This window comes from Euphorbia lathyris, chromosome 2 (assembly GCF_963576675.1).
Source record: "Euphorbia lathyris chromosome 2, ddEupLath1.1, whole genome shotgun sequence".
NCBI classification, from domain to species: domain Eukaryota; kingdom Viridiplantae; phylum Streptophyta; class Magnoliopsida; order Malpighiales; family Euphorbiaceae; genus Euphorbia; species Euphorbia lathyris.
The window spans coordinates 94,310,558-94,322,172 of NC_088911.1; the positions used below are offsets into that span (position 1 = coordinate 94,310,558).

The 11,615-nt window shown below is 38.6% G+C and overlaps 1 protein-coding gene across 1 annotated transcript; it reads right to left on the minus strand.

The window, feature by feature from the left end:
• Positions 1-202: 202 nt before the first annotated feature.
• LOC136219001 (uncharacterized) lies at positions 203-3,518 on the minus strand. Its single transcript, XM_066006192.1, has 5 exons — positions 3,335-3,518; positions 1,105-2,859; positions 784-988; positions 530-702; positions 203-446 (listed from the first exon to the last, which is right to left on the minus strand). The coding sequence occupies exons 2-5, from the start codon at positions 2,855-2,857 to the stop codon at positions 340-342; spliced, it is 2,238 nt and encodes a 745-aa protein (XP_065862264.1). The 5' UTR covers positions 2,858-2,859; positions 3,335-3,518; the 3' UTR covers positions 203-339.
• Between the last annotated feature and the right edge of the window lie 8,097 nt (positions 3,519-11,615).

An 11,615-nucleotide genomic window follows, 5' to 3' on the forward strand; every position in this document is an offset into this window, starting at 1 on the left:
GGGGGAAATCACCATGTGTTGAACTATTTTATAAATTTCATTAATGATTATTTGAAATAAGTTATTAATTGGTTTTAAAAACTGGCCCGGACATCAAACCGGTGGGACAAAGGGTTCTGGGGTCAAGGGGTTCAACCGGTTGGCCCGGACCGGTTGAACCGGACGACGTCATAAATAATATATATATTTTATATATATAAAATAAAATTCTAATAAATTAAACATGACAATCCATACACCAAAATATATCAAATTAGTTTAATACAATATTCAAGACTAAAATTAAATGAAATCCCAAATCAACATTACAATAATTCAATAAAAAAGACACTTATCAAATCACTCATTTCTTCCATAATTCATCCAATCTTCATCATCAACGTTAATTTCAATATCATCATCATCATCATTATCTTCATCCGGTATCACCGGCTCATCTCCATTCACTAAATTAACAAAATCCATATAACAAAATCAAGATAAAACTTACTTAGAAATAATAGCTTATATTTAATATTTAAAAGCAAACCTTCAAAAGGAATAGAAACCGGTTCTTCATTAACGTTGGGATATTCATCAATCATATTTTCCAATTCATCAATATTAAGTTCTCCTTCTTGTTCTTCTTCCACTATCCAAAACTCGGTTTTGTCAATTGACTCATAATCAACCGGATCATATGACCTCTTCTCGATTATGGACCTAACAACATTAATAATTTAAATGAATGAATATTACAAAGTTATAATAATTTCTATTAATAATGGGTTGAAGCACATATACCTATTTTGCAAACGCAAATTGTAATGCACATACACTAAGTCATTTAGTCTCTGATGCTCTAATCGATTTCTCTTTTTGGTGTGTATTCGTTCAAATACACTCCAATTACGTTCACATCCAGATGAAGAAGCAGTTTGACTAAGAATTCTCATTGCAAACTTCTGCAAGCTTGGGACATCATAAGCAAAACACCTCCACCATTCATCTAAAATAAATAAGTGATTAAATAACAAACAATACAAATATTAACATAACATAAAAAAATAACAAGTATTAAATAAGAATAAGGATCAAGTAAATAACAATTTTAACTATACGTACCAGGCCTCATAGTCTTGCAACTTTCAAGAGCCATATCCCGAGAAAAACATTTTTTCCTAGTTTGATAAATGATATTCTCTTGAACCACTTTTTGCTTGTTGTAGAGGCTTTGATTGTCAACCATATCCAAAAATGATTTCATAATTTCAGGCTTTTGACACATGTTTTTTTTGTCATACTGAAAAGCCGGATTAAGCCAATACGCAGCAGCATGAATACTATGGCGTAACATTTTGTCCCAATGATTTTTTATAACTATGGTGTAAGGCTTGTACAACTGCTTCTTCCCTTTGAATAATTCTTTTATGTCAATACGAGCCCTATGCATACCTTCATACACATACCCTATTGCCGGTTTTTGATCAGAATCACAAATTCGCAGAAGGCGTATCAAAGGTGTCATCACTCTAACAAGAATCAAACTATTGTTCCAAAATCTTTCATCCAAAACAATTTGCTTAACATCTTTACCTTTTGGCATCTTAAGAAATTTTTTGAAGTCATCACACACCACTAATGCCTGCAAGTGATTCTTATGATCATGTAAGCTCTTCAATGCAATAAATGTTGTAGCAAAATGGGTAGCTCCAGGACGAACTATCTCTGACGAACCAGCTCTTTTTCTAAGCCAATTCAATGTCCATTTATGATTGTAGACAAAAACAGTGATCTTTGAAACTAAAGTAGCAATATCTTTTACCTTTGGCATCTCAGCAATATCTTTAATCACCAAATTCAAACAATGAACAGCACATGGAGACCACTTAATAGTAGAATACCTCTCCGAGAGTTTCCTTCCTGCAGCTTTATAATTTGCACCATTGTCTGTCACCATATGCACCACATTCTCTGGACCAACAATCTCAACAATCTCTCCAAAAATATTACACAAGGTGTCTGCATCTGTGATAATATCTGAAGCATCAACCGACTTGATGAAAGAAATGCCTTCTGGACAATACACTAAAAAATTAATCAGTGGTCTTTGTCTCGTATCAGTCCATCCATCACTCATAATTGTGCATCCATACTCGGTCCAATGTTCACGAAGAGAATCAACAAGCAACCTAACATGTGTTCTTGCATCTTTCAATAAAGTGACACGCAAGGCATGATATGTAGGAGCTTTGTATCCATGGCCTATACTTGCTACTTTGTCCAAAGCAGCCTGAAAAAATGGTGAATTCACTGCATTCATTAGGATGCAAGCATCATAAAACCATAATGCAATTGCCATATCTGTGTCGTGCCACCTTTCTTTGCTTTGCATACATGCCTTGATAGAAGGTTGTGTGGCATCTTGCTTTCCAGCTTTGAAATAAGTGCTAATATCTGAAGCTTTCCTCTTTTTGGAGGATGCAGAACACAAATCTTTTGATGCTACGGGAATTGGTGAATTCTTCTCTCTTACCTCTTCCATACTAATCAAGCCCTTCTTTTCTTTTGCTTTCTGCGCATTTTCTTTCATAGAACTTTCTATTAAGAACTTGACATCCGCAGGAACTTTATGGCACGGTTCAACATTGCCTTGAATGTTTGAAAGATGTAGTTTCATCCTGTTAATACCACCCCCAGCTATTTTCTTTAGACAGAAACAACATATCAGAACCTTTTTACCCTCATTGTTAGTGCCTTCGCTACAATATCTCCATCCTATATCCGTCTTTCTCCTAATGTTTGGCCCGACTGGATCAATTCTATCAGTAGACTGTTCTTCAATGTTTGTGTTTGGTGTTGATCTAGTGGTTTCCATTTCTATAAAAAAAATTGATAACATTGACAAACTAAACAAAAACAAAAATCAAGCCCTCACGAGCATACACATTACAGAAACAAAAAGCAACAAGAGACAACCAAGCAATAAGAGAGATAACCTTGAATAGAGTCAGAACAAACCAATAAAGAACATAAATCAATGACATATTTAAAAACTTAGAGAGAATGAACTACATATTATAAGTTAATGAACAAACGAAAAATATCAATCCTTCAAAAAAAACTCAAGCATTAAACAGAACAAACCAAAAATAAATATCAATCCTTCAAAAAAAATCAAACAATAAATAAACACAACAAACCAAAAATATCAATCCTTCAAAACAAATCAAGCATTAAACATAAATAAATTAAGGAACAAATTAAATATTAAGCCTTCACAATAAACAAAAACTCAAAGAATTTAATTTAATATGAACAACTTAAGAAAAAGAAAAAAAAAACATTCACTAACCCAGAAATTGCCGTGGTGGTCGGTTCAGAAAGGAAGGAGAGGAGAGCTGCTGTTGCCTGGTGGTCGTTCTAGAAATCGCCGGCCGCCCGACGGAGGTAGACGCAGCAGCTGATGAAAAACTAAAAACCCCCAAATTGCAGCAGCTAGGGTTCGCAGGGAAGAGAGAAAGAAGGAGTCGCGGAAATGAAATGATGAAGCAGCTAAAAAATGATATAAGTGGGTTAAGTTAAATATTGGTCCCTCAAAGTTTTAATTTCTTATACCTAATACCCCGCAACAATTAAATCAACAGCATTTTTGTTCAATTTCAAAAAAATTGAACAAAAACCGGGGTGAAACTGGGTCGCCGGGTTGATGCCGGGTCGCCGGTTTCACCCGGTTTGAAGGGGGTCACTTGCAGTGACCCCTTTATAGTGTAACCGGACCGGATGCCTGGCTGGTTCCCGGCTAACCCGGTCTGACCAGCCGGTCCGGTCCGGTTTTTAAAACCATGATGATAAGTGCATAATATTGGGTGAAACACTCTTCCATTTTACGTCATTTCTCAATTTCATAATTGTAAAAAAACATGAATTTGTGTGAGACACCAACCCATACACCTCAAAAAATAATGAAAAATCATATTTTAGATATTTGTTCATCATCATGTAACTATCGATTGGCCTACAATTTTCTTTGAAGAAATTTGATTTTATGTCCATGTTTTTATCTAAAGTTTCTGCCAATTCTTCTATGAAGGCGTCTACTTTTTCTCCTCATTTTGTATTATTGATCTAAACATTATCAATCATTAATATCAGTTTAAGATAACTACGTTTTGTACTTGAATACTAAATCTGCTCATGCTCAATAATCATATAGATAAATTTATACATCATCCTTTGTATAATTATTTCAACTTAATTTGTTAAATAGAAGTCGATAGTTTAGTATTTGAGCCCTGATAGTCACCTATTTTTTAGATATCTGAAAATGATATATTGAAAGCTTTAAAACAAGAAAGTTTGTAACAAGAAGTGTCTTTAGGGTTTTCCAACTGGTAACTATTCGCTAGTAAATTCAAGAAACCATCTTAAGAGTTCTTGTTAAATGGATCATAAAATACATTGTTTTGTTGACATTCCATTGTTGGTCCCGTGTAATGTATTAGGATTAGTTCCAAGGGGGGGGGGGCTTAGGAACTAATATAACTTTTTCGCTTAATTTGATGTTTGATAATTTAACTCAGCTTTAGGTCAGCAAGGCTGAGTGAAGTGTGAGACAGCTTTAATTAGACACTAACTAGAGCTGTTTTAATTGTGAGTTGGGAGATAACACTTTAGGTCAGCTTCCAACTCAGCACTCTGATTACTCAGCGTCGGCTTATACAAATTATATACTGAGTAATTTAAGCAAGTAACACATACATATATATATCAAGAGAAATGGTTAGAGATTACTCAGCAGACTTATCCTGGTTCGGCCTCACCGCCTACGTCCAGTCCCCAGAATCCTTCCGGGCTTTTTCAATCCACTACTGAGCTCTTTAAAGGTAGAACACAAACTGTTTACAAAGCAATTGAGTATGCAAGAGTACCGTCCTTTATTCGTCTACTCAATCCTACTGAGCGCTATAACCAAACACTCAGATTTTCTCTACCGCTGAGTACTAAAACCGAGTACTCAGCTTCACTCTTCTAACCTTTACAGTTAATACAAGATTGTTCTCACTAAATGAAGAACACTTTAGATGAATACATATTCACTCTAGACTTTTACACAATGATTGGAATTGGGTGTAAAAACTTGCTTTTTCTAATCAGACAGCTTCTCTTTTGGATCTTTTATCTTAGTAAAGATCTTGCTTGTCTTTTCTCTTTTTGTAATTCGGCAAAGGATCCAAGTGATGAACTTGTCTTTTGTAGCAAAATCTGAAGCTTCAATGATTTGAATTCGGACATATCCGTTGAATTCAAACGGTCTTCTTACGTCATTCATTGGTCAGCATTCAGAATTGCAGGCCAATCCTGTCGTCTGAATTTAGCAGGCGTCAGGCTTGCCAGTTTCGTCTTCTTGCGCCAGGTTCATCTTCTAGCACCAGGTTTGTCTTCTTGCCAATTGACAGGCGATCCATGCGCCTCGAAAAGGCCTCTTGGTATAATTTCGAGGCTTCAGAATTGGTGCAGACCTTTGTCTTCTAGTCAACGGATCATTGGCGTTGTCCTGACAAATACTCAGCTTGATTGTTCGGCTTTGCCTTGGATATTTCCTTTTTCGGGGCTGAGTTACGTTCTACTCAGCTTCTTCGGTCGGCTTTGTTGGTCGCGTGTAATTAGTTCCAAGGGGGGGGGGTTAGGAACTAATATAACTTTTTCGTTTTAATTATGCTGACTTAATATAATTCTTTGAGTTTCACAACTCAGTTTTGGTCAGCACGACCGAGTGAGGCGTAAGACAGCTTTAGTCAGATACTGACTAGAACTGTTTTACTTGCAAGTTGGGAAATGACACTTTTGTGGTCAGCTTCCAACTCAGCACTCTGATTTACTCAGTGTCAGCTTAAACAATTTATATACTGAGTAAATATAGCAAGCAACACATACAGATATATTTTGAGAGAGAGTTAGAAATTACTCAGCACGACTTATCCTGGTTCGGCCTCTCCGCCTACGTTCAGTCCCTAAAATCCCTCCGGGCTTTTTCAATCCAATACTGAGCTCTTTAAAGGTAGAGCACAAACCGTTTACAAGGAAGTTGAATATGCAAGAGTACCTTCCTCTATTCGTCTACTCAACTCCTACTAAGTTCTATAACCGAACACCTAGATTTCTCTACCGCTGAGTACTTAAAACCGAGTACTCAGCACCACTCTCTCAATTTTACAATTGATACAAACTTGTTCTTTTTCAGACAAAGAACACTTTAGATGATTACAAAATCAAACTAGCTTTTACACAGAGATAGAAATTTGGTGTAAGATCTTTTTCTTGTTTTGATGTGCTTTGTATGTATGCTCTTTTTCTCTTGTATTTCGGCAAAGGATCCAAGAAGTGTACTTGTCCTTTTATAGTTGAAATCTGAAGATACAATGATTTGAATCCGGACTTTTCCGTTGGATTCAAATGGCTTTCTCTTGCGACAAGTTCTGGTCAGCTTCAGTTATGCAGGCCAATCCTGTCGTCTGAATTCGACAGGCGCTAGGCTTGTCTTCTTCTCACAGGTTTGTCTTCTTGTACAGGTTTCGTCATTTAGCTAACGGACAGTTGACCCATGCATCTTGAAATTAACTCTTTGCGTAATTCCAAGGTTTCTATTATTGGTGCAGACAGTTGTCGGATCTTGTCTTTTAGCAAACGGATCATTGGTGCTGTCCTTAAAATCATTCAGTATGACTTTGATAACCATTGTCTTTGATTGTTGCCAATTCCGATACTGAGTTGCCTTTCACTCAGCTTCCACGGTCAGCTTCATTCTACAAGATATAGTTTCGAAGAAGACTTCTCTTCTTTCATGCCAAGTTGCTTTTCACTCAGCTTCTGCAGTCAGTTTCGTTCTGTAAGCTTCGGTCCTGAAGAAGACTTTCCTTGTTTCGTACTGAGTCATTCTTTACTCAGCCCATGCTATGTTATCATGCTGACTATGTTCTGTCTGAATTTGATTCCTGTTCTTATAAATATTCTTATGCTCAATATTAAACAAACGCATTAGTACAATTAAATCAAAGCACTTAAATTTAATTGTCTTAATCATGGATTAACTTAAATAATTTTGTCAAATCAAAATCATGTTGGAAAGGTGTTTCAACAAACTCCCCCATTTTGATGTTGGAAAAATATTTAGTTATGGAACTCAGTTTTGAAATTCCCCATGATTGAATTGTCTTTTGTTCTTCTGAAATTACTCCCCCGTAAGGGTTGCATCTATTTGATTCAATTTAACTCTAAACCTTCCAAGATTTTAATTGAGAAAAATCTAAGCATGCTTGTACTGACTAAGTTCAATTCTAGACCTTCTAAGATCTAATTCAGATGAGCCTAGGTCAGCTTTCAGAAGAGGACAATATGTTGGAACATGTGTTTACTCGGTTTGATACTCGGTCAGTTTTAGGTATCAGAGAGATTATATCTATGAATTTATGTATCAGAGTGTTTTAAGGTATCTGAGTAAATGTGTGTTGAGAGTTTCATACATGTTCCTTTTTAAGTTCGATTGTTTGTTCATTTAAGACAGTTCAGCATATAGCACAACACTTTAAGCATCACAAGTAGATAAGTCAGTTTGAAATAAAAGATACTTTAAAATAGATAGTTTGGTCAGCAAAAAAACAGATAGAAAAATGCCAGACAAGTATTACAAGTCAAATTCTAAGATTAACTAATCTATTTCTTCCTGTTGACTTGGGCTTGGTGGGCAGGATTAACTTTGCATTTTCCCTTGGCGTTTCTTTGTTGCTGACTACCAGATGCTTCTCCTGCTTCCCCTGATTTATGCTGAGTTCCATCAGCTTGTTCTTTCTCCCACGTTTTGCCAGCATCGGGCGGAGGAGGAATGAAAGTGTCGTTGAAAGTAACACGAGTTAATCTCACTGAGTATGCCTTAAGCTGTTTCGTGCTTTCCCTGAGACCATCGAAAACAGGAATGCCATCATTTATTATGGATCCGGAACTCGAATAGATGCACTAAGCATACTGAGAATATATTCCTGTGATTTCCCAATCCAAGTCAGCGTGTCAGTCAGCCTAACATAAGCTTGATGATACATTTTGAGCAAGGCCGAATCGTAGAACTGACGTTGAGCATTCGTATGGCGCACATGTTTGAAGGTGGCTTGGGAGTATTGCAGGATTTCATTTGTTTTCACCAAGTCAGTGTCCATTTCTTCCTTACTCAAGTTCAGTAGATGGACAGCTTCGCTAATTTGCTCGATCGAACACTGGGAAGAGGAGGAAATTAGCGCACGAGTATCGGTCAGCTCAGAGTGTAGCTTGGTGAAGTGGTGGTCAACCTCAGCAGAAGTAGCATATCCCGTGTTTACTGCAGACAGAGCATTTATTTGGCCTTGGAGGAAATCCATGTGATTCACCATCATTAACTGCAGTTCAGCCAGATTCACTATGGAGTCTTGCTTGGGTTGTTGAGTTTGAACAGTTGTCATGACACTCACAAGATCTTTGAGACCCTTGATTTCATTTAGGAGCTGAGTGACAGAAGAAAGTTGGGCTGGCTCAACATTAACGAACCCAACAACATCGGCATGAGAGGAAGTCAAATCCAAAAGAATGGATTGAGCTGAGTCAATGATTCGACGCCCAGACTCAGTAGCATTTAGGTAGGCATAAGTTGCCTCAAGAGTTCGCTCAGCGGTCGGTATTGGAATAGTACCAAATGGTGGAGGAGTAGGTTGTTTACCAGAACCAGATGGGCCAGCATGATCAATAGCTGGACTTTTGTTCAAGTCAGCACCAGGAACTGACTGCTCAACATTGGGTTGGAGTTGAGTTGGTGCAGGAGGAGGTACTTCAGAACTTACAGGATTTTCCTTTGCTCGCTCACCCTCTTGAGTAGCTTGAACTTCGAGCTCTTGCTCGGCAGGGATTGGATTTTCAGGGGTCTTGGCTTGTTCCTCAGTATGAGTAACAGAGGCTTATTTTTGCTGAAACTGGTCAGGAGTTGGCTCGATGACAGAGGAGAATAATTCGTACTAAAGTCTAGTCAGGTCAATAATTGGTTCTCGAAGAGGAGAATCAGCCAATAGGTCGAGAGAGTTGGACTTGTAAGCTTTGCGTTTGAAACGCTTTTCAGAACTGACCTTGTTGGTTGGAGGTGAGGGGTCAGCAGCAATTGAGTCAAGAGACTCAGATGAATAATTGATCCCTAGGACATCATTAAAGTTCCTCACATCATGAACACTTACAGTTGGGTCAGCTTGTGGTTCAATTGGCTCAGCATCAACTGACTTAGTTTGCTCAGCAGCATCCTTATCTTGCTCATCATCAACATTAGCTGTTCGCTCAGCTTCAAACTGGCCTCCAAAATCTCCCAAATCATCTTCCTGTTCAGAGGGTGTTTTCTCAAGATCAATCTTTTGACTTCTCACGAAGTGGGAATCGTCGGAGACGACAAAGTCAAGAGGGGCAGCATTAATAGGGCTCAGACCAGATGTTCTTCTTTTCTTCCTTAGAGGTGTCTCATGAGTTTCCTCAGTTTCTACTTCTTCCTCAGGCTCATCGGGCCTTTTTCCTGCTGACTTAGCTTGCTCAGTAGCAGCCTTCTGCACGCTAGATACAATCCGAAGTTTCTTTGGGACAGTTTTGATGTCTTTAGCGGCTTGGTCAGCTTTCTGCTTTTTATCTTGCCTGGTGCGGTCAGTATGAGGTTGCTCCATAACCTTCTTTCCCTTCTTGGTCGGCACTGCTTGTGCTTCTTCAACCGCGGCTCCCTTGCCATTCTTGGGTACGATGGGTTGGTCGTAGGCCAAACCAAACAATATGCCAGCTGAAATTTCTGTACCCCAGACATTGATTTCTTCTACTAAGCTCACTTGATAGTCTTTTAGGATTTTGGTAATTAGTGAGTCTAACCTAAGGGTGCCAGTACTTCGTTGGAAAGCACCAATGAGAAAAATAGGCATGTTGAGTGGCTGGTAGGTCAGCATGTGCCAGATAAAGCACTGCTCAAAGTTAGACACAGAGGATGTGGAATTGACTTTGGGAAAGATGAAGTTGGTCAGGATGTAGTGGGCCATCTTCTGATTCTGACCCATAGAGGTGCTTGCAATCTCTCCTTTGTGGGACTTGGGTTTACAGAACTCAACTGGATACTCGATTTTGTTATGATCGTTTGTGGTTCTGAGTTTGGTTCCTTTGTTGGTCAGTTTGAGCAGGGTAGCAAGATAGGGAGGATTGACGAAGATTTCTGTCCCTTTGACCTCGGTGACCATGTAGTCCCTGCCATCATCAGCGACTCTCAAATTGGTGTAGAATTCCTTTACCAATTCTGGGTAGGTAGCTTCTCGAAGAGAAAATAGCTCGGTCCAGCCATTTTTAGAGATCCATTCGCAGAAGGGTTTTTCAGCTTCTACAAACCCCTTAGAGAACCAGCGGGAATGGTCGACCTTGTATCCTCTGACACTGTTGTAGACTAGTGAGTAGGTTCTTTCCATTGGTTTCTTTCCCTTATCCTTTTTCTGTTTCTTTTTCGAAGAGGTTGCAAGGTCAGCTTGGGGGCTCTTGCTCAGAGTTTGGTCATGCTGACCGTGTCCTTGAGACTTGGTGGGAGTCTCGACGTATTCCTGCTGAGCAGGAGAAGGTGGATTTTCATCGGAGCGGTTGTCGTCGTAACCGGCACCAGAGATGTTTTGGGAATCCGACATGATTTTTAGGGATTCTTTGAGAATATTTGAAGATGAGGGATTTAGATAGAAATCAATTTGCCAGAGATTTCAATGTGTAAAGAGATGTGAGTGGGAATTCGTCCACTATTTATAGAGGGTCGAGTTGATCTGGAACGTTGGAGTAGCCGTTATACCTCGAGATGATCAAACGACAATAATCTGGCTTTTATGACACATTCCGTGCTTTTGTTTTTTAATTAATGCGCTTACATCATCCTAGGTGGCTATTTAATGCGTGTGTGGTATTTAATGTCCAAGTGAATGTTACTCGGCATTTAGAATTCCAAACGTTTGAGATACTAAGTGCACAGTTTTACGTAGAAGAAATTTTCATACAAAAGTAACTCAACATGTTGTAATCACTCATCATGTATGTCTGGTCAGCATTGGGTGATTCTATGTTGTTCAGTTTAGCTCAGTTACTTAGCATGCAATAACTACTCGGCATATAGTATAATCACTCAATATTGATCAAGAATTTATTAAACAGGATTACACATACCGATAGCTTCCCTTAATATGCTGAATTGCTCACGAGCCAAAGGCTTAGTGAAGATATCCGCAAGCTGTTCATCTGTTGGTACGTAGGACATCTTGATCTCACCTTTGAGTACATGATCTCTAATGAAGTGATGTCTTATGTTGACATGCTTCATCCTGCTGTGTTGGATTGGATTTTTGGATAGGTCAATAGCGCTTTTGTTATCGCACTTGACTTCAATTGTTTATGTTTTGACTCCGTAATCCTCAAGCTGTTGCTTAATCCATAGGACTTGGGCGACACAGCTTCCAGCAGCAATGTACTCAGCTTCAGTTGTAGACAGGGCAATTGATGACTGCTTCTTGCTGAACCAAGACACTAGACAGCTTCCAAGGAAATGACATCCTCCAGAAGTACTCTTATGCTCT